Here is an 18,209-nt window from a genome sequence, read left to right on the forward strand (position 1 = left end):
CTTGCATGCTGTAAATGTAAAATATTTGACATATTGGCATTATATATTATTCTATAATAAATAATGATATATTAAGATTAAGTGACCTTGTTCAAATTATGCTAACTTAGGAAAGAGAAAGCACTGGTGTACATGTAGTGCTTAATAAATAGTTGATATAATTTGCACATTTGTCCCCACCTAAATCTCATGTTGAATTGCAATCCCCTATGCTGGACGTTTGGCCTGGTAAAATACCACAGGGGTGGCTCCATCATGAATGGCTTGGGCCATCTCCTTGGTGGTAAGTGAGCTCTTGCTCTGAGTTCACATGCGATCCAGTCATTTGAAAGTTTATGGCACCGCCCCCTCCACTCTTTCTCTCTTGCTCCTGCTCTGACCCTGTGCTGTGCCTGCTCCCACTTCTCCTTCTGCCATGATTGTAAGCTTCCTGAGGCCTCCCAGAAGCCAAGCAGATGCCAACCCCATGCTTTCTGTAAAGGCTGAAGAACTGTGAGCCAATTAAACCTCTTTTCTTTATAAATTACCCAGAATCTTTATAGCAATGCAAAAATGACCTAGTACAATCATCCATTAAAATGAGTTGAATAGTATCTCAGTGGTTGAGATAGTCAACCCATATCAGTTTATACTGCTGGTCCAGACCCTGCCAACCCCAGAGGAGAAAGTATAAAATCCAGGAGTCTAAATGCAGTGCTACCACATCCCACTCTACACTACTGGGAGAAGCGGTCAAAATAGAAATAGCAAGTCTTCTGTGGGCTTCTGCCAGCTCACACACTGGGAATGGTTAGAAATTGCTTTTGAGGAAACAGAAGTGTCTCCTTCCATTCTGCTGTAAGTAAAGGAACTGGCAGCATGGAGGCAGGGAGATGGTGTGGAGAAGGCGGAACCCACGGCCCGGGGATGAAAGGAAGGACTACATGGGGATGAAAGGGAGAGCAAAGAGTAAAGAGGAAGCTCAACCAGCAGGTGAGGGTCAAGTCCGCCTCCCTCACTCCACCCATCTCCAGACCAAGCTCCCCACTGCCAGGCCACGACCACATGCACCGACCTGCCTGGCCTGGACACGTTTTAGGTCTCACCTGTCACCACCACCGGTGCACCAAACAGCTTCTCAGACCCACCGAGGTACCTGCAGGACATCTCTATTGAAATCTTCTTATTTTTGGCAAAAATATTAATCAAGTTTATATAATTTGCATACCTCTTGACCCAAAAATTTCACTTTTGATAATTTACCCAAAGAAAATATAGACACACATGAGTATTTAAAAATAAAAGTGTGAGATGTCTACTTTACTACTACTTATAATACTCTAGATGTACAACTATACACACTGTGAATGTCCATCAATAAGGATATTAGACAATAAACAATGTTATAACCAAGCTATGGAATAAATGTCACCTGAGTCGTAAAGAATGATGCAGGTTTAGCTGTGTTGCAATGGGAAGTTTCTGTACTACTTTTTCACGTGAGAATTTATGCTGGTACAGATAGCACTATTCTATGTTTGTAAAATTTTCATAAATGATGCATATTTACTGAACGCCTTCTGTGGGCCTTGCTGTCCTTGGTACTTGAGAAAAGCACTGAGTGAAGTAGATATTATCCCTGTCTTTGTCGAGTTTATAGTCTAATGGGAATATAAGAAAAAGCACAAATACTGAGAAGTAAACAGAACTGCTGATACAGCAAAGATTTTTAAAAGGGCAAGGGACTCTGGTGGACACAATGGTGGTGGGAGGACAGCCTTAGATGAAGGTTTAGGGATGATCTCTCCAAAGAGATGACACTTATGACCTTAAGGATGGATGGAAATTACCTATGGGCAGACAGAGGAGCAGAATGTTTCAAACAGAGAGCCAAAAGTTTGGAAATAGCCTGTGGTATGTTTGAAAAACTCAAAGAAAGCAGGCCAGAACATGGAGTGAAGGAGCACGTGGCACAGAAAGGACAGAGACCAAGGCAGGGGCAGGCCATGTTAGACATTAGAGATCCTGCATCAGAGTTTGGGTTGACTCCAAGAGCTGTCAGAAGCTACTGGAGCGTGGTAAGGAGTGGGAAGATGGGATCAGTTGAGTAAAGAACGTATTGGGAGGGTCAGGAGCCCAAGCAGAGACAGGGCCGGGGCTGTTGCAGTCATAAGGTAGAGAGGTGGTAGCTTCCTGTCCTGGGGCCCTGAGAGTGGAGATGGTGAAAGGAAGACAGATTCAGAACGCATCCTACCCTCCTGAGAGACGTCGGGGAGAAAATCATTTCCCCTGTCACACCCCTCACACCAATGAACCTCAGATCTCAAAAGCAAAGTAGTTATTTCAAAACACCAGTACTTTTTCTTTTTTCTTTTTCTTTTTTTTTTTTTAAGTTGCTATCACTCACCTCTGTGGAAATTGTGGGAAACCAAATAACACCATCTCTGGGGATAATGTACACATCATTAGATAAGGAGACTACAAAGATGGAAAATATCAATACCTTACACAACTTCTTTGCAGAATTGGAAGAAAAGGGTTTTTGTTTGAAATGCAACGTGCACTGCTGTGTGTTTGTTACCCTTTGGCTCCAAACAATGTCCCTCCGACCAACAGCAAATGCTGAATATGTTAGAAAGAGGGGGAGGGAAGGAAGAGTGACTCTTATAATCTCATGATTGTTCTGTACACCCGTGGGCAGAAGAAGTATGACTGGAATTAGTGGGTAAGAGAGAAAGGGGTGTGAAGCAAATGTATGACTTTGAGAGTTCACATTCATCAAGTGGCAACTGTGAAAACTTTTGCTCCTAGGACATAGTTGACGGCAAGGAAAAAGAAAGACAAGAAGTTGGAACTGTGAATTGCTCTGTCCCTGGGGACCCAGAAGGACTGGAGACTGCAAAGGGTGACTCCCAGACAGCAGCTATAGCAGAGAATAATAATTCCATCATGAGTTTCTTTAAAACTCTGGTAAGCAGTTTTCTCCTCTTTTCCCCTCAACTCTTGCTCAAAAGTTTTGTTAATTCTAAGAATAATGCACATTTGAATATTCCTGTACTGAATGGATTATCATGGTGCGGTTGGAGCACAGGAGGGAACAGGGACAAGATGTGCTTCATAAGGAAGTTGTGTTACATCAGGCTTTTAGCGAGAGAGCCCCTGAAATTGGGAACCATGGTATAAGCAGTGGATGCCCAAATCATGTAACATGGGCTGTGTTGCAATGGAATTCTGTTGCAATTGAATGTCTTATGGTCCTTGATCATAAAAATAATTGAAAAATATCTCCCTGTGTTATAGATCTCTCAAAGCAGTTTTGCCACTCAAATGGCAAATAAAATACTGTAGAAATCACTCAAAAAAAAAAAAAAAAAACCTCTGAATGAATGAATGCATAGTGAAGCAGACCGTCCCAAATGTGTTTGGGCATTTCCAAATATCAAGACTAACCTCAAAAGAAAAGACAATGAATGTCAACAGAATGTGCCACAAACACCAGAGGGTTGCACATGTGTTTGGAGTAATGGTAGAATTTATGGAAAGTCTGTGGTCTTCCAGGAGACAGTTTTGAGTGTGGTCAAACTCTCGGTAAATGTATAAGATCAGATGTATCTCATTCTAAGATATTAATTTTGCTAACTTTTGTATTACCCAGCAGTCCTGAGATTTCTATTGAACTAAAAGTACTTCTCATTTTGTTCTTGACTTGTATGGTGAACTGGACCACCCTAAAGAATTATTTATCTATGAAATAAAAATCACTCTAAAGAGCAATGATTTCTAATATTTGGCTTTCTCAAACTTTTAAGGTTTCACCTAACAAAGCTGAAACAAAAAAGGACCCGGAAGACACGGTAGGTAGTCTGAAGTGTGTATGTGTATGTTTGAGTTTGCACACAGAACTGGATTTGAATTTGTGTCTACTTGCTTGTTTTTTGAATATGTGTGTGCGTGTATCATTATATCTATATATATAATTAGCAATTTAATAGTGCTGTTAGATTGTCTTTAAAATATTTTATTTATGTTAATGGCAGTTTAATTAAAATTTTACTGGAAAGTGTGAAAGATGTGCCAACTCTGGCTAAAAAATATCACAATACCAATTTTTTACATAGCGTAAGAACAGAATACTAGTAATTATATCATCATCTTAGTCTTTTTAGTTGTGTGTAGAGGGACCCAGGGAATATAGTAAAAAACAGTCCGTCTAAAGTAGAAGAAAGCTTTTCAGTAGGACATGGACTCTAAAAAAATAAAGTAGAAGAAAGTTACTATATTTTTGTTTTTAAAAAAATATGTTATTTTTCAATGTAATTTGAAAAATAAATCTTTACTGCAAAGGCAGCAGTTTGGTGAAATAAAATAGCTTCCATGGGACACTTGCCAAACGGATGGCCATGCAGAGGCATTAGGACACACTACAGAGCCTAGATTCTTCACTGTCATACAAGAAATTCAGCCAAGTCCCCTCAAAATACATTTGGTTTGAAATAACATCTTCCTAGAGATGTTCTCCCTTTACACTTGACAAGGCCCGTTACCTCTAGTGGAATACACGGTTTAAGTTTCACGGGAACCATGAGGGAAGTTTAACTTGGTGACAGATAAGTGTCTTGGGTCCTTTTTCTGATATTGGAAAGTGCTTTGAAAAACAGTGGGATCAGATACATGGCCTGGTTTGCCCCCTACATCTGCTACCCATATGTGAAGGAGTTGGCTGTGAAAAGAGGATCCTAGATTTTGTCTCAAAAGACCTGCCTTTCAGCTCCAGTTCTGCTACTTGATAGTGGTACAGTCTTAATCTATCTGAACCCAAGTTTCCATGTCTATAAAATTGGGACAAAAAAATTCTTTCTCCTGGACCCCAGCATCGAAAGAAGGTGTGGCAGTGCCTTGCAAACTACAGAGCTCTGATTAAATGTAGCAATCCCTATTTCCATGAGCCCAGCCAAGACTGGTTGGATGACATGACTATATTTGTATTGTATTTATTGGTTCCTTGAGAATTTTCTTCTTCCATTGAAAAAAAAATATGTATCTGAAGCATCTACATGCATTTTCCTATAAAATTATTCATTTGCTATGAGGTCATAGGGTCAAGGTCAATGAATGGTTGGGGCAAAATGTATTTCTTTTGGTTCTATGTCTTGCATTGTTTCAAGCCACATAGTGTAAAAGGATCTAAACAGTGGGGTATGGGGGGAGTGTGTGTGTGGCTTCCCAAGTGACCTGATGCACTCATTCTCTTTAGCTGGTCATGCACCAAGACTCCTCCCTGACCCAGAATGTGGTCAAAGCTGAATGTACCTACCTGATAAAATCTCACCATCCTGCCCAGGAAGCCGTGGGGTCATGTTAGTGGAGCTGGGTCTCAAAAGAGGGTTTTGTGAATGTAGGTTGTCCATGACACCCACAAACAGATGTGTTTTCTACAAACCTGGTTCTCATACCTTGCAATTTTGATATCTTTTCTACTGAAGTTCTTGGATTCATGCTTTTGAAGTCTGTGTCATTTTCAGCCCACTACCTTCCCTATACAAAAGGCCCTGACATTTGTAACTTGAGTCAACAATCTTGAGTGGTTGTAGCCAGGCTATTTTGGTTTCAATCTCCCTCTACTTTGCCTCAGTGGATTGGTTCACAGTACACATTTTCTTTGCCTGGGGGATCTACCCAACTAGAATTGAACTGAAATTTTTGCAGGTGATATTGCTTCCATAAAGTTTCTAAAAGTGAATCAAAGGGGATCGATTTAAGACTAAAAGACGTTCAGTAGCAGTATTTGCTTTGACGCCAGGATGAAAAATAAATATTTTGTCTACAGGTATTTTTTTACTTTACCGTGTAGTAATAGCATTTAGATATCTACAACTATCGAGTAGAGACTGCATCATCTTGTCCTGTTATTTGTCTTCAAAAAATGGAGATACAGAGTTTTGTTTTGTTCTGTCTTGCTTTGAAGTGTGTTCATCTGGGTCATTTAAATAGGTCACTGTTCAAAATCATTGTGTATCTAAAATTGACTGTGAATATGGAAGTTTAAAAAAGGTAAACATTTACACGGTGTTTTGTGGTTAGGAAAGGGGATGATGTACCAACAGTTAATTGTCACAGTGTATTAATGCACCTTAAAACAACAGAAAAGAAAAAGAATTTTGTTCAAAAACAAAGCTCTGAGGTTGTGACTGCTGTTGCCCCAAAGGCATCGAAAGCAGAAAGTGTCTGTGATGGACAAGCTGGTCAGAAGACATCTGAGATCCAGGCTAGAGGCGCCAAGAAAAAGCACCTGGATAGCCCCAGGCTAGGACTTGCCTTTAGAAAATTCTTTAGGCATAAGGTCTGTATCTTGTTAAAGTAGGAGGAAAAACAAGAACTCTGGTCTTCACAAGACATGTGCCATCCTGAGCCCACCCAGCTCCTCTCCAGTAAAAACAGAGCCTTGGGTGGTGAGGATCGTTAAAAGAGAATTAAAGATGATATGAATTAAACTTCAGTGATTTTTAAGTCCCCGTAGTCAAACATTTCAAACAGGTATCTTCCTAGTGTGGACCAGGGTTCTGGAACTATTCTTCTAACCCAGTATTTCCCAAATGTCAATCACTTGTATACCACCTTCACCATTTTTGTTAGATGTACTATTATTTGATATTGTTACATTGAAATTGACCTGTTTTCTATTTAAATCTATCTTTAAAAGAAACCTTATGTCATATATAGAAAATCAGAATAATTTTTCATAAAAGGAAGGTAAGCATTAATATGGCTAATTAAAAAGACATTACATTCTAGCTACCTCATTTGTGTTAAGCTCTGAATCTGATGCTCTTTCTAGCTTTATTAAAAGGTGATTAATTGGCCAATGTTAGAAAAATGTTAAAGACGTACCATCACCAGACTGAGACTTTCTCCAGAATGTTAGTATAAGGATTAAATGAGAGTTGGAAAAAGAGAAGTATTTTCACTATTTGAATGCTATTTAATATCATATTTCTGCACAATCTATAATATTCTCTGATCCACCAATGGTATGCTTCCTACATTTTGGGAAATACTCTTCTAATCTCAAGTAACAATGTTATCTTTCTGTGGTCTGTTTCATCTAATTCCAATATTAACTAAGCTTACACTGAACCCAAATAAAAGTCCAGGCGGAAAAAAGCAATGAATGAAGGCAGAGCACGTTTTAACTCCATGTCCTTGGGAAGCTGGACAACGCTGAAGTCAGTTTGGGAAGTATTACGCTTCCAGTGTCTAAGAAGACGCCAGTGTTTGTCTGAAACCATCAGTTTAAAGGATCCCTGAATTGGGTTAGCATGCATGAAAATTTGTTTAAAATATCAGCCATTTTCCACCAAGTCGAATGCGTGTATTAAAAAAACATCCCTACCTGGATGTCACACAGTCCCGGGATTGTATATGCAAATAAGCACTCCATAGAAAGTTCTCACAGCTGAATCTGTATTTGCATAAGCAGACTATGTTATGAAGCCACGTTTCAATTTCCATACAGGAGAATTTTGTTCTGTAAAGAGAAAAGAATGGGGAGTGATAAATCTTGCAAGGGGGGAGGGGAGATTAAAATGTGCTCCAACATCACATGGGAAATAACTTAGTAACTGCTGGTGAAACGTGTCATAGATCTCATATGAAAGACTAGTTTGACTCCTACTTGGAGCTTTTGTAAGTAAGGGGCCTTGAAAGTTTAAGAAGTATATGACACTTCCCCAGATCTGCATTTCATGATGACATTCACTTCACGCACTACAAAATTTTACATCTGCAGTATCTCTTGCCACCCATAAAGGGACCACCCAAATTCAATGTTATCATTCCTAGGGCTTCCAAAAACCGTTGGCCTCCCATCTTGTCACTGAGATAGATAGGGAAAAGACAGGATTCTGGAATAGCGGGAAGACGTAGAGGGAACAGCCTTCTGGGATTCTGTAACACAGACACAAGGACCTCAGGGTTTTGCCTTGAGTGGCATTCAGTGTATTTTTTTATGTAAGTGTAAATCCAAGTAAGGGACACCTCCCAAATGTTCTGAATTCTCATTTTCGCAGCAGTTTGTTAGAGCTCATTGCCTTTTACCTCTGCACCTGAGACAGTTTATTTCTTTTTCTCTTTTGATTATTTCTGTTGTCTCTAAAGATAGGAAAATAGAGCCTTTAAATAACCAGCCAGATTCTCTCAGTGACGTTATCATGATTTTAGGCGGTGTGATACTCTCCATTTCCCCCTGGGTTTGTCACCTGGAACAGAAAATGGGAAATTCAAGCAAATTAAAGGATAAAACCATTTTGCTATTAAAAAAAAAAGTTACCAATTCTGATTAATCCTGGGGGTTTATTTCTCTACATCTCTATGATCCTTCTTATAAAAAGAATTTTCTCAGTTCAAAAAGTGGGGAAGTCTGAAATCAGTAAATGAAATACATTCAGTGTCAGCTTTTGCTGAATTGGAACCATTTTTCTTGGCCTAATGGCATGTGATGTCTCAGAATCAAGCTTTTTCATGTGGCCACCACTGTTTGGTGACAACTTTAGACACAAAACAGAGCATTGCTTTAGAATGCTTTTGCCAGGCCCCAAAATGCTCCCCTCCCTCCTCAGGTTTTCCCCATGCCTACCCTTTCTGTGAGGCAGCTGAAGTATTCCAAGCAGCATGCGTGATTCATAAGCTCTACCATTCATTCATTGTTTTTGGTTCTTGGTGTAGTGTTTACTAACATCTCCTCTCTCCCACACCCAGTGTGGAAACAAGATGAAAATTTATTAAGAAGGTAAGGTCATTTGACATACAATCTCCAAATTGAATCCACTAGAATTTCATAGGTAGGGCCACCAGGTAAAATACAGAGGACTCAGTTAAATTCAAATTGTTGACAAACAAGGAATAACTTTTTAATTTAAATATAAGTATGTCTCATGCAATATTTGGGACATACTTATGCTAGAAAATTATTCTTGCTGATCTGAAATTAATATTTAATGGAGTATTTTATATTCTTATTCTCATGTGCTAAATCTGGCAGCCCTACTCATGAGATTGCCTCCGAAAACACAATTAAAATTTTTGTAGTCTCCTCTGTAATGCAAACAAAGAATATCCAGTTGGTTGATGCTGGCAGAACTCCATCTGGGAGGCTTCTTTGGGAAGGGAGGAGAGTGGTGGGCAGCAATGAAAAGACTAATGGTGTTCTGACTGGTACTCTACAACCCAGTGAGGAAGGGGTGGGTGGCTGGAAATATGGCATGGCAGGATCTTGTGTGGGTGTCTCTCTCTGGTCCCTGTCATAGACTGTAATTATTAATTGAATGATTGTCTGTTTCGTGCCAGAAGGTAGGCCTGATGGGAATTCGGGATGTAATCATGGCCAAGACTTTCTTGGTCTTGGAATATGATGATGACCAAGACTCTAGCAAAAGAGATACATATTCAACAAACAGCTACACAAATAAATTAGAGTTATATTATTACTATAACTATAGTACGGTCGTGCCCTTGTAATGTTTTTTCAGGGGTTTCTGGATATCCTCCCAATGCAAAAAGAAAACAAATTGGTCATTTCCCTATGAAACTGATCAGAATAGTTGTGTTTCCGAATCTTTATCTCAGTATCATCCCCCACCATGATGCTTTCTTGGACTATTTTTTACCCTAATCACCCTTCCCTCCATGAAATTTTAATGTAACGAATATTCTTTATACCTGTTAATGCACTGTAATTCTTTAGGGGAGCCACAGACCATGTTAATATCTAATTTGGCATAACCCTTCTCCCAAGAACAAAGGCAATTATTATTTTTTGTTGTATATTGCCCTTGTCGAGAATGGTGGTATAGATTTCCTTCCCTGATGGGTGGAATAGCCCAGGGAGCAGGAAATCTTATTCACTGGAAACAATGTCGTATGGAGTCACTATTAATGCTTGGGTTTGGGGATCAGACTCCCTGGATTCAATTGTCAGCTCTGCCCCCTCGTTAGTGTAACCGTGGGCAAGTTACTTAGCCACCAAGCAACTAAATTTCCCTGTCTGTGAAACTAACATAAAAATTAGTGTCTTCCTGTAAGTTGTAGCATTTGATAGTACCATTAGAAAATTATAGTTAACAGTAATTTATTGCATATTTCAAAATAGCTAGAAGAGAAGAATTGTAAGTTTCCAACACAAAGAAAGGATAAAAGTTTGAGGTGATGGAAATTCCAGTTACCCTGGTTTAATCATTGCACTTTGTATACAGGTACCAAAATATCACATGTGACCCCCGAAAATATGTACAACTATTGTTCATCAATTTTAAAATAGAAAAAGTAATAGTTCCTTCCTCATAGGACTTTTGTCAGGACATTCAGGTGCTTAAAACAGTGTCTGTCACTGTTACCTTTTATTCTTGTCATCAAATAAAAGTTTAAAGTTGGAAATTATGTCTTCAAGATGCAACGATGGTAGGCAGAGAGAGAAAGGGTGGTGGCTGAGTGGTGAAAATGGCCAAGTATGCAATGCATTAAGTAAACTGGAGCTGTCGCAGGGAACAGGGAAATTCTGGCACTCCAGGACCTGGAGGCCTTGTTTTTTGTAACCTCTATGTGACTCTGGGTAAGTGGGCTCAATGCACATCAAAGGGAACCCTTGAGCCAGAAAAATAACACAGCATTTAGAAAAGGTACAAAGCCAAGCCACAGAAGTTACACCAAAATAGCATGGGACCATAAAGCCTCCCTTCTAATGACTTTGGCAGGATTGATGATTGGCTTAAAGCAACCAGAGCCCTTTCTTAGAGATGGGGATGAGGTCAGCCCCAACCCCCGGATTCTTGGTCTAAAATGGACCACTGGGCATATGGAGATTCTCCCAGGAAAGCAGAAGGAGAGGTTGTTGTTGGAGAAGTAGCCACGCTTGGCCACTCGTTGCTCCGACACTTGCTGAAGGATCGTAGGGCAGTTGTTCTCTGTGCATGAAAAACTCTCCTCTTCCCTTCTCTGGTTAATTTTCAGTCACCTTTCAGATCAAAGCACAGCCATCCTGTTCTCAGTAAAGCCTTCCCTGATTTTCATGAGTGGATCAAACTCTTTGATTTAGCTTTTTATGGGATTGAGAGGAATAACCTCAAATCCCCTCCCCACTCAGTAGCACTTATTACAGTTGAAATTTTACATTTGTTGGTGGAATTATTTACTGTCATCCTCTCCCTGAAGACATGTAACCGCAACACTTAGAATATATCATGGCTCAGAGAAGACACTCAAAGTGGCTTTTAAATGAATTAATGAATAATACTTTCTGTTATTTTCTAAAATAGAAAACAAGCTACTTAGCATGCGTGTGTTAGGAGGAGGGGTACTTACCCTTTAACCAGTCCCCTTTAATTTAATTACCGTGTAGAGCTAAAATAGCACCAGGTGCTCAAGACCATTTGGGACATTTGTAATGCAGAATTTTATGAGCTCAGCCATTTTGACTTCACTGTCTATGAAAGGCAAAGGTTATTTTAAATTCCAACATTTTGCCATTTTGTATACTTTTAAATGGAACTGGAGCTATTCCAGTATCAACTATCACAAAATTCATTTCCAGACATTAGTTCTTTATCTTAACTTGAACTTAGAATCTGCTCAATGGATGACTCCTTCTTGGTATTAAAAAATTCAGCAAAGAAGATGTTGTGTCTTGCATCAAATAGTAAAGTTCATGTTATTTGCAGACATCCTTTGGGGAAGCAATGCGCTGCCTTGGAAGAGCTCTAGACAGGAGCCAGAAGTTCAGACTTGAGGCCAGGTTGTGCCCTTGTTCAGCATTGGGCAGATCATTGGCCTCAGTTTCTCCATCCATGAAAATTCATACATTGGACCAGATGGGCTTTAAGACTCTTTCCAGGATCAAAAAATACTATCAAACTTTCTGAATTTGTCCATATTCTTTTTTTTTTTTTTTTTTTTTTGAGATGGTGTCTTATTCTGTTGCCTAGGCTGGAGTACAGTGGCACGATCATGGCTCACTGCAGCCTCCTGGGCTCAAGCAATCCTCCTGCCTCGGCCTCCAAGTAGCTGGGACCACAGGTGCAAGCCACCATGCCCAGCTCATTTTTTATTATTTGTAGAGATAGGGTTTCACCATGTTGCCCTGGCTGGTCTTGAACTCCTGACCTCAAGAAATCCTCCCACATCGGCCTCCCAAAGTGCTGGGATTACAAGTGTTGGGCCACCACACCTGGCCCATACCCCGTTTTTATTGCAATACATTTTTTCTTTTAGTCAGAAAATTTAGTCAAGGATATTACATCCCTGGGAATTTAAAGGGATTGAGTCACAAGTATCCGGAGCAAAAAAATCATAAAATGAAGATGTTTAGGATTAAGAGGTTAGGTCAGATGAACCTGATGTTAAAATTATGAGTACCAATATTCACTCATGTCAAGATAGATTCTGACTATAATTCTCCCAACTCTTCCTTTATCTCATGACTCAGTGGGTGGCAGAGTGTAGAAATTAACACCCCCTTGCTGAAGAAATCAGGTGTCCTGGAATTGGACTTCAGGGCAGCTGCTCAGAGAGAGACAGAAAGAGAGAAGGGAGACAAGGACAGAGGAAGAGAGAGAAAGACAGAGGGATGGAGGGGGAGGAAGGGAAGAAGGGAAGGAAGAGAGAGGAAGAGAGGAAATAAAGACCGAATGGATAACATTTGAAGAAGTTTTAATTGTGGAGTGTAGGGGCTGCACCTAAAAGTGAAGAAGTAGGGTTTGTGGACACTCTTCCAATTCAAAACCCTTTCACCAAGTTCCAGTCTAGTTGTCTTTTACTAACTTTATAGCCTAACTCAGTCATCCCCAAAGTGGAGTGTGGAGAAAAATTTCAGAAGTTCTATATTTATTTTAACTCTTCTTTAATTTCTAATTTTGATTAGTAAAATGATACATGTTTATAATATATACATAAATAAGTATGCATGTATTGAAGGTGGAAATTCAAAATGTTTTTACTGATGGGAACTTGATTGAAACCATTTGGAGACCAGTGGCCTAAATCAGAACTCCATATTCTAACAGCAAAGGGCGTCTTACCACCACCTTGATTCCTAATGAGTTACTTACATAAACATAATTAATAATGCTTCTATGTTTCTTTTTTGAAAGAAAAAATCTTAACTTTTTCCAAGATTTTAACACAAGTCCACATTCACAGTAAAAAATTTTTAAATACAGAAAAATATAAAGGAGAAAATTAACATTATGTATAACCTCAGTCCGTGTTTATTAAAAAGAGATCTTCCATTTTTAAAATTTTGAGACCATTTTGAATGTTTTCCTTTCATTTTTTTAACTCTTTAGGGTGCTGAAAAGTCACCCACCACTTCAGCTGACCTTAAGTCAGACAAAGCCAACTTTACATCCCAGGAGACCCAAGGGGCAGTTAAGAATCCCAAAGGATGTAACCCATCAGGGCACACACAGTCCACGACAACCCCTGAAACTGCAAAGGAAGGCATCAAGGAGAAATCAGGCCCCACCTCTCTGCCTCTGGGCAAACTGTTTTGGAAAAAGGTAAGTCTAATTTTCAAGCTTTAGAGAGTCGTCAGGGTGGGGATGACTCGAGAAATTCTTTCTGTTGGGCTAACTGTTGTACTCAACAATGTATGGAAGGTATTTTTTCTTCTTCTTCAAAATGTCTCGACTTGCCATTGAGTTGAAGCCTTGTAATGTGTTCCCGGAAAGAATGAAATGCCTGTCATGTTATAAACATGTGTTTCGTGGGGAAGAAGAGGAAATGAACAAGTAGAATTTTTCATTCTTTGAGTGACTTCATTTCATGACAGAGGGTTGTGGTATTTCATGATTTCATTTTCATTCTGAAATGGTTTAAAATTCTGGCTTCAGCCGGGCACAGTGGCGCACCCCTGTAATTCTAGCACTTTGGGAGGCCAAGGCGGGCGGATCACGAGGTCGGGAGATCAAGACCATCCTGGTTAACCCGGTGAAACCCTGTCTCTACTAAAAATACAAAAAATTAGCCCGGTGTGGTGGCCGGCGCCTGTAGTCCCAGCTACTTGGGAGGCTGAGGCAGGAGAATGGGATGAACCTGGGAGGCAGAGGTTGCAGTGAGCCGAGATCATGCCGCTGCACTCCAGCCTGAGTGACTGAGCGAGACTCCATCTCAAAAAAACAAAAAACAAAAAAACCTGGCTTCTTCGTGGTCTCTTTGAGCACTCTTACTCTGGCAAGATGAGCCACCTAGGGGCTCTCTGTCTTCACTCCTCCCCAGTCAGGCAGAATCATTCATTATCAGCCACTAGGTCTCCACTCTCCTTTTAGAAACCTAGGGGGTGTCCATCAGTTCACCACTAGGCTAGGCACACACTGTGCTCTATGACAGGAAAAGTCAAACCACTGTCCGATTTTGTTCCCCTCTGAGGTTTGAGTGGTGCAAGGACAGGGGCATTAGGGCTGAGTTATTCTAGATCTATTCCTCAATTATCATTGCTGAGCAAGCCCCAGCTGCTACACATGTGCAGAGCTTGTGTCTGTTTTAAATTTGGCCAAAAGATGAGCAAGAAGTTGGAGATGAGGGTGTGGGTGGAATTCGTAGAGTTGGAAAAATCTAACTTCAGAATTTCATCAAAACATCTATTGCACTTGGCACACCACGCAAAGCAGATGATGAATGCAGATGTCACTGTGGTGTCAGCTTTACTCTCTCGTCCAGAATCCAGCTGGATGCAGGGCCTGTTCCCTGTTTGCTTCCTGTCATACAGAAACCTTCCTTCTAGGTTCTTCCCAGAACACAATCTTCAATATTTCATAAAAACTTTGGATGATGTCAGCTGACACATTCTGTTGTAATCGTTTTTCTTCATCACCCACCATTACTTATCTGAAAATATCTTTTACCAGCAATATAATAGAAGAAACAATTTCCAAGTGAATTATATGTGTATTTGGGAGACAAGAGAGAAGACTTAAGTGGCCCATATTTGAATAATTTTAGTTAAATAATTAACACGTATTCATATGCATATTCAAGGTGCCTTAGGAAAAATAGAGTTAGCACATTAAATTTGAGATTAACGTATGTTTTGCTCAAGGTTAAATAAGCATATGTTGTTGAAAAAGGAATCTAATAAAAAGGATAGTGTTATATCAATAATCGTTCTGATAGTAGATAAATAATGGTAAATTTGGGTCCTCCAAGACGCAGACACCAAGACAGAATTGACATGCAAGAGATTTATTGGAGGAAGATATCGGTGAAGAAGTAGGAGTGGCAGGGCTAGGTACAGAGAGCCTTCAGACTACAGAAAGTTCTGACCATCTAGGAAGAAAGAGAGAGAAGGAAGGAGGAGTGGGTGGAGAAAGCCTCAAACTGAGGGTGGTTCTAAGAAAGTCCTGACCAAGCCAGTGGAGAATCGTAGAGTACAGATTGCGTGTTCTGGGAGGCCCACACTGGACGGGAATGAATGGCTCAGTCAGTACTCCTGTCGTGCCCAGTCATTGGTAACAGCCCCCAGGGAGAGGAGTGGATGCTAAAGCCTTGACAGGTGGGGCTGTCCTTCTTGCAGGAATCTGAACAGCACGTTTCCATGGCTGCTACAGATGATACGATACGGCAAAAACCACACAGGTGGCGTGCCAGTGGCTGAAGTTTGAGGAACACTGATGTAAGAGCTAAAAGTTTGAAATCAGACAGATCTGATTTTGAGACTCAGTTCGTCTCTATGAGCTTTCGTTTCCTCACTTGTAACATGCAAATGATAACAGTACCTATGTCAAACAAATGAAGTAAGGATTCAGTGAAATAATGATGGTAAAACCTCCAACACTGGACCTAGTACAAAAGTGCCCATTGAACAGTGTTACCTCTCATCTATTTCCTCTGTGCTCGGGAGGGTTGAAGAACTAACCGTGCCGACCTGTTTATCTTTCTGTACTGTCCGGTTTGAGAAAGCTGCTAAACTATTGCCTCAAGTGCTTATTTAATGTTTGGAATCTACAAGAGATACAATGGTTCTTCTTTGAAGTTCAAGCTATTCCTTTGAAAAACAATGTCAGGACAACTTGACATTCATCTCCCTAATGATAGAACTTCATTTATTTCAGTCTCACTGTCTTTTGCGCCACTATTTAGCTTTATTTATTTAGTATATCATTAAAAATATGAAGTTAAAAGAAATCAAAAACCAAATCCCCTGTGTCTCTCCTTCTTGCACCTAATCAGAAGAAAAGGCTCTACAAGGAAGTTTTACTTATTCAACAATATTTTAATTACTTCATTTGTGCTAAGTTGTTTTGTGCTAAATAGTTTGTCCTAAATACTAGGCATTGAAAAAGCAGCAGTAAACAAGTGTCTGTCCTTTCCTAGCTTATATTCTCGTAAGAAAGCGTATATTCTAGTAGAAAACAAAATGAGGACCTTTGTTTTCTTTAAATTACAAAGACTATGATTATAAATTCACCCTTGTAAATTTTTGAAGAGTTTTGAAAAATGCAAAGGGAAATTCTAGGAAATTCTTACATTTTCTTATATTTTCACTGATAACTAACCTAACCTCTCTTTCTTCTCTCATTTTTAGTTGAAAAGCTTGCAAACATATTGATTTTTAAGTTTATAAGCCTGTAGTTATGGACAGCAGAAACGAATTTTTCCCAAAACAGGCTATGGATATGAACGTATAAGTTGTTTTGATTTATAGTCTTTATTGCTAGAGTAGTTATTATTATAAAATTTAAAAAATACCTTTAAGGAAACCAATTTCAAATTATGTTGTATTTTCCAAAAACATGTTTAAAATGCAGTTAACTGGAGTAAATATGCCCTTTATTGTTCTGAGTAAACTGGGTTCTCACTTGCCCTGTGATACAAATAACAGGTTAAATGTGAGATCCAGACATGGCTCAAAGAACTGACTCAAAGAGGATGCTATAATACATCAGTCATAAATTATTTACACTATTTGAGTTTCTTTTCCTCATTTGTTGAATAAGAGGATTGGGATACATAATGTTGATAATTCTTGTGTATGACAAGGCTTACATAACAGAATCAGAAAGGTTGAACTATGTATCCTTGGACAAATTGCTTGACCACTCAAAGACCCTCCTTTCTAATCTATAAAATAAGGACTATGTTTTTCTCACAGTATTGTTATAAGAAACCGATAATTGTACATATAAAGCACCTAATATACAGTATGTGCTCAATGAATGATGTCCTCATTTCTTCAAGTATGAACAATCAGTGGTCATGACTAAATACGCACGTGTGGCTTCTGGTGTTAACACCACCCTAAGTACAAAACAAGTATAAAATTCATTTGCTATCATCAAAAGATTTGAAATCCATTTGGAGGACCATGATACACACACACACACACACGCACATGTATTTGTAATTAATAATTGATATATTTGGAATATCTTCAAAATAGCCCTTTTCTGCTTTCCTTTGGGGGAGACAAAGAGTGGGATGGGAAGAGAATGTGCACTCTGAAGCCACAGAGAGATTATCAGATCTCAGTTCTGACAGTTACTGACTGAATTTTAGCGGAGCACTTAAACTCTTGAGCCTCAGTTTCTTCCGTTATAAAATTGGCCAATGATATCTATCTTTCATGTTTATTGGGAGGAATGAGAAAGAAAGAAAAGAAAGAAAAGAGAAATAAAGGAAGGAAGGAAGGAAGGAAGGAAGGAAGGAAGGAAGGAAGGAAGGAAGGAAGGAAGGAAGGAAGGAAGGAAGGAAGGAAGGAAGAAAAGAAAGAAAGAAGGAAAAGAACACCAAAAGACTGATATTCAGTGAATTATAACCCCATTCTGAAACAATGAAATTTGCAATTTAGTGTTACTCTCTGGAGTACAGGTAACAAATGCTATGGTAGTTTAGAAAAGGGAGAAATCAGTGTACGTCAAAATAGACTTAAGAACTTCAAAAATGTATCTGAATCATTTCAGTGATTTGTTTCAAATACAGATTTTAACACCTTCCCATGGGGATTCTGGTTGAGAAAGTCTGGGCATACGTCTGGACAATTATGGAAGCACTTGAAAGATGGGCTGACCAATCTGGGCTTAATAGAAAATGTCTTAGGGCTACTGTGAGCTTAATGAACTCAGAAGAGCTGTCACATGATCAAAATGATGCTTTTAGAAGACTCACTAGGAACAGGGCAAATGCTGGCTTAAGTGTTACCATATGTAAGTCTTTTAAAGAAACCTTAAGAATTGAATTTGCTCTTTAAA

At 39.4% G+C, this 18,209-nt stretch overlaps 1 protein-coding gene across 4 annotated transcripts in view; it reads left to right on the plus strand.

The window, feature by feature from the left end:
- BCAS1 (breast carcinoma amplified sequence 1) overlaps positions 1–18,209 on the plus strand; it is a 128,909-nt gene that overhangs the window by 72,813 nt on the left and 37,887 nt on the right. For 3 of the 4 annotated variants that reach the window (XM_025398904.1, XM_025398905.1, XM_025398906.1), the window contains exons 5-7: positions 2,791–2,949; positions 3,789–3,833; positions 13,311–13,523. In XM_025398904.1, coding sequence (XP_025254689.1) covers positions 2,791–2,949; positions 3,789–3,833; positions 13,311–13,523 — 417 coding nt within the window. Of the gene's footprint in view, positions 1–2,790; positions 2,950–3,788; positions 3,834–6,184; positions 6,320–13,310; positions 13,524–18,209 lie in introns of all 4 variants that reach the window. The other variant, XM_025398903.1, reaches the window with a different exon arrangement.

This window comes from Theropithecus gelada, chromosome 10 (genome assembly GCF_003255815.1).
Source record: "Theropithecus gelada isolate Dixy chromosome 10, Tgel_1.0, whole genome shotgun sequence".
Taxonomy (NCBI): domain Eukaryota; kingdom Metazoa; phylum Chordata; class Mammalia; order Primates; family Cercopithecidae; genus Theropithecus; species Theropithecus gelada.